At 56.1% G+C, this 2,800-nt stretch overlaps 1 protein-coding gene across 1 annotated transcript in view; it reads right to left on the bottom strand.

The window, feature by feature from the left end:
* Positions 1-1,472: 1,472 nt before the first annotated feature.
* LOC104402514 (ATP-dependent 6-phosphofructokinase, liver type-like) overlaps positions 1,473-2,800 on the bottom strand; it is a 5,202-nt gene continuing 3,874 nt past the window's right edge. The window contains 6 exon segments of the mRNA XM_010010405.1: positions 1,473-1,620; positions 1,730-1,835; positions 1,945-2,044; positions 2,119-2,230; positions 2,501-2,562; positions 2,765-2,799. Coding sequence (XP_010008707.1) covers positions 1,473-1,620; positions 1,730-1,835; positions 1,945-2,044; positions 2,119-2,230; positions 2,501-2,562; positions 2,765-2,799 — 563 coding nt within the window.

Raw genomic sequence — 2,800 nt, 5'->3', positions numbered from 1 at the left:
TAGATGATCTTAAGGTCCTTTCCAACCCAAACCATTCTGTGATTCTATGATTCTATTTCCCACTCACTGGTGCTGGCAGGAGCAGCCAGGTCTCTGCCTGGGGTCCCCATAGCAGGTACTTGGCCACGAATAGCTGTGATGCTGCCTCCATCACCAAGACCTGCTAATTCTCTGTGTGTTCAGCTCTGACAGAGAAGATACAGTAGTTATGATCTTCCTCCAGAGCCTAAAACAAGTAGTGGGGGCAGCTAGGGGAAAAGCACTGAAATTGGGGCTGGGGGGAGGAACTCATCACTTGGGGACAGCTCCATGGGGAGGAAAACATAACTGTGTGTTCCCTGTTCAACCCAAAAGACTGGGAAGCATCCTGGTGCTGGCCATGTCCCAGGGGCTGGAGCCATCAGCCTGAAGCCCTGGGAGGGAAGCAGCCTCGGAATGGGGCTACGTGCGTCCATCTGGCATCGGCTGAGCTGAGCACTGCACGCGGGAGCCGGCATGCTTGGCAGCCTCCCTGGGAAACTGCCTTAACAAACAAACAGCGCCTCCATAAATCAATTCTGCGCTTTCTTTGAAGGTGGGAACCAAAACAAAGGAGAAGTAATTTTCCTCCAGGATTGCGAAGTCTGACCGCAGAGGGATGCTGACGTCCCATTCTCCCAGGCTTTGAGGAGTCATGAAGCAGAGAAACCTTACGGCCCAGTGTTATTCCAGCTCTGGCAAACCATCTAGCTTCATTCACCCCATCCTAACCAGAGGTTTCCCTCCCATGGCATGCAATGACCACTCTCCAGCATGGCAGGTTTGGCTCCAGCAAGTTTTATCTCTAGAGGAGGAGAGCAGCACCACGAATGGTACAAGATTTGGGGAGTGAGATGATGGACACAGCACCCGGGGCCGCATGGTGACGGTTGCAGCCAAGCATCATGCAAAGTGGCCAGGAAAAAGGGGCTTGCTAGGACCAGTGCTCTGTGCTGAGCCCTCGAGACACCCCACAGGCCAAACACCACTGGAGGATGGAGCTTTACCAGGGCCCTCAGGGCAGCTGAAAGCCCCTGGGAGCAGTCCCTACCCACTCCGGGATGGCACTGCATCCTCCTTGGCTCCCCTCCTGCACACAGGGCAGGTGACTAACAGCAGCAGTTGGCTCAGGCGGTCAAGCCGCTAAATAAGGAATCAAGATACCCCATTGTTAAATAACAGGAATAAACTATTAAGGAAGACAAAGGGTCTGGGCTCTGGAGCAGGGCTCTAGCAACACCTCTTCTCTGCACCTGCACAGCAACCAGACCCTGGACCAGCATTTGGGGGCAGGATTGTGCTGGTTTGGGAACTGCAACCAGGCTCTGCCTGCTTTAAGGGGTCGATGGCAAAGCTACAGAGCTACTGAGAACAGGGGACCTGGTGCTCTCGGAGCAGCATGAGCAGCAGATGGAGATGACAGGGGTGGGGGGCTATGGCTTGTGCTGGCGGTACTAGAAGCCCTTCTCGATGCTGAGTGTGCGGCGGGTGACGTGCTCCATCGTTCCCGAGATGTACTCGGTCAGACTGATCTGGTAGTTGGCAAGCATCTTCAGCATCAGCCGCAGGTTCAGCCACCACTGCTCCTGGGGCAGCCTGTGCCTGCGCAGGGAGAGACATGGCTCTAGTGTGGCCCCAGGGACAACTCAGGAGAGGTGTCCCCCCTCCCCAGTACCTGGCGAACCGCTGGGGCACAGGGATGGGGACTTACTCAAAATCAGTGACTTTCTTGAGCTCGGTCACAGGGCTGAAGGCCACCACCTTCTTCCTGAGCCCGATCACACAGGCAGACTCTGCTGAGTTGGCCAACATGCGCCCTGGAAGGGAGATGGATGCTGCTGACCATGGCCACCTCACCAGGGCCTGGCTGCCCAGTGCCATCAGCCTCCTCCCACCCCACCATGGTACCCACAGCCCTCAGCTCACCCTTGCTGTAGGCCTCCTGCAGCTTCTCTGACATCCACAGCACTGCCTTCACTCCCAGCTTGGTCCCATAGTTCCGGTCAAAGGGTGTTGGGGCTCCCCCCTGGGGGCAAACAAATGGCAATGTCGAACCCACCCAGCTCTTGGGGACAGCACATGTTGGCCCAACCCCTGTACCTGCTGGAGGTGGCCCAGGACATTAATCCTACAGTCGAAGATGCCTTTGCCCTCAGAGGAGTAGAGGTTGTAGAGGAACTCAGTGGTGTAGTGCTCGTGGCACTTCTCATTCCTGGGAGAACAGAGGGAAGGGATTGGGGCCATCCCTAGGAGGTTCCCTGAACACCTTTTTTGCTGCCCCAGCTCATCTCCCCAGCAGGACCCTAGGGCAGGAGGGGAGACAGCAGCAGAGAGTTCCCAGTGCAGGACTGTCCCCTATTTGAATGTTCACCCCACCAAACCTCACTGCACCCAAGGACCCTCTCTGGCCAAAGGAAGGGCTCAGCTCCAGCCTCGCTCCTTAGCACAGGGGTGGGTTTTGAGGTGAGCATCCCCAACTCACCGCAGCACCAGCCCTCTCTGTATATCTGTCTTCATTTTGTCAGTCAAGTGCTCCACGTTGGCCTGCAAGATGAACACACAGCCACCCTGGGTCCCTCTGGTCCTCTTGTTTAGACCCAAGTGCCACTAACATCAACCTGGCAGCTTCCTGGGGCTTGGCCATGTTCCCCCACATCCTGCCCTGACCCAGAGCCCTCCTTTTCCAAGTTTTTCTTCTTATTTTACCCAAATGACACTGCCAGAAAGCAGGTCCTGCCCTGCTCACCTTCAGATCGTGGATAGTGAAGGGATCTTCGTAGAC

The sequence above is a fragment of the Nestor notabilis genome, unplaced genomic scaffold (assembly GCF_000696875.1).
Source record: "Nestor notabilis isolate BGI_N333 unplaced genomic scaffold, ASM69687v1 scaffold15362, whole genome shotgun sequence".
NCBI classification, from domain to species: domain Eukaryota; kingdom Metazoa; phylum Chordata; class Aves; order Psittaciformes; family Psittacidae; genus Nestor; species Nestor notabilis.
This window is presented reverse-complemented; position numbering and strand designations above follow the sequence as displayed.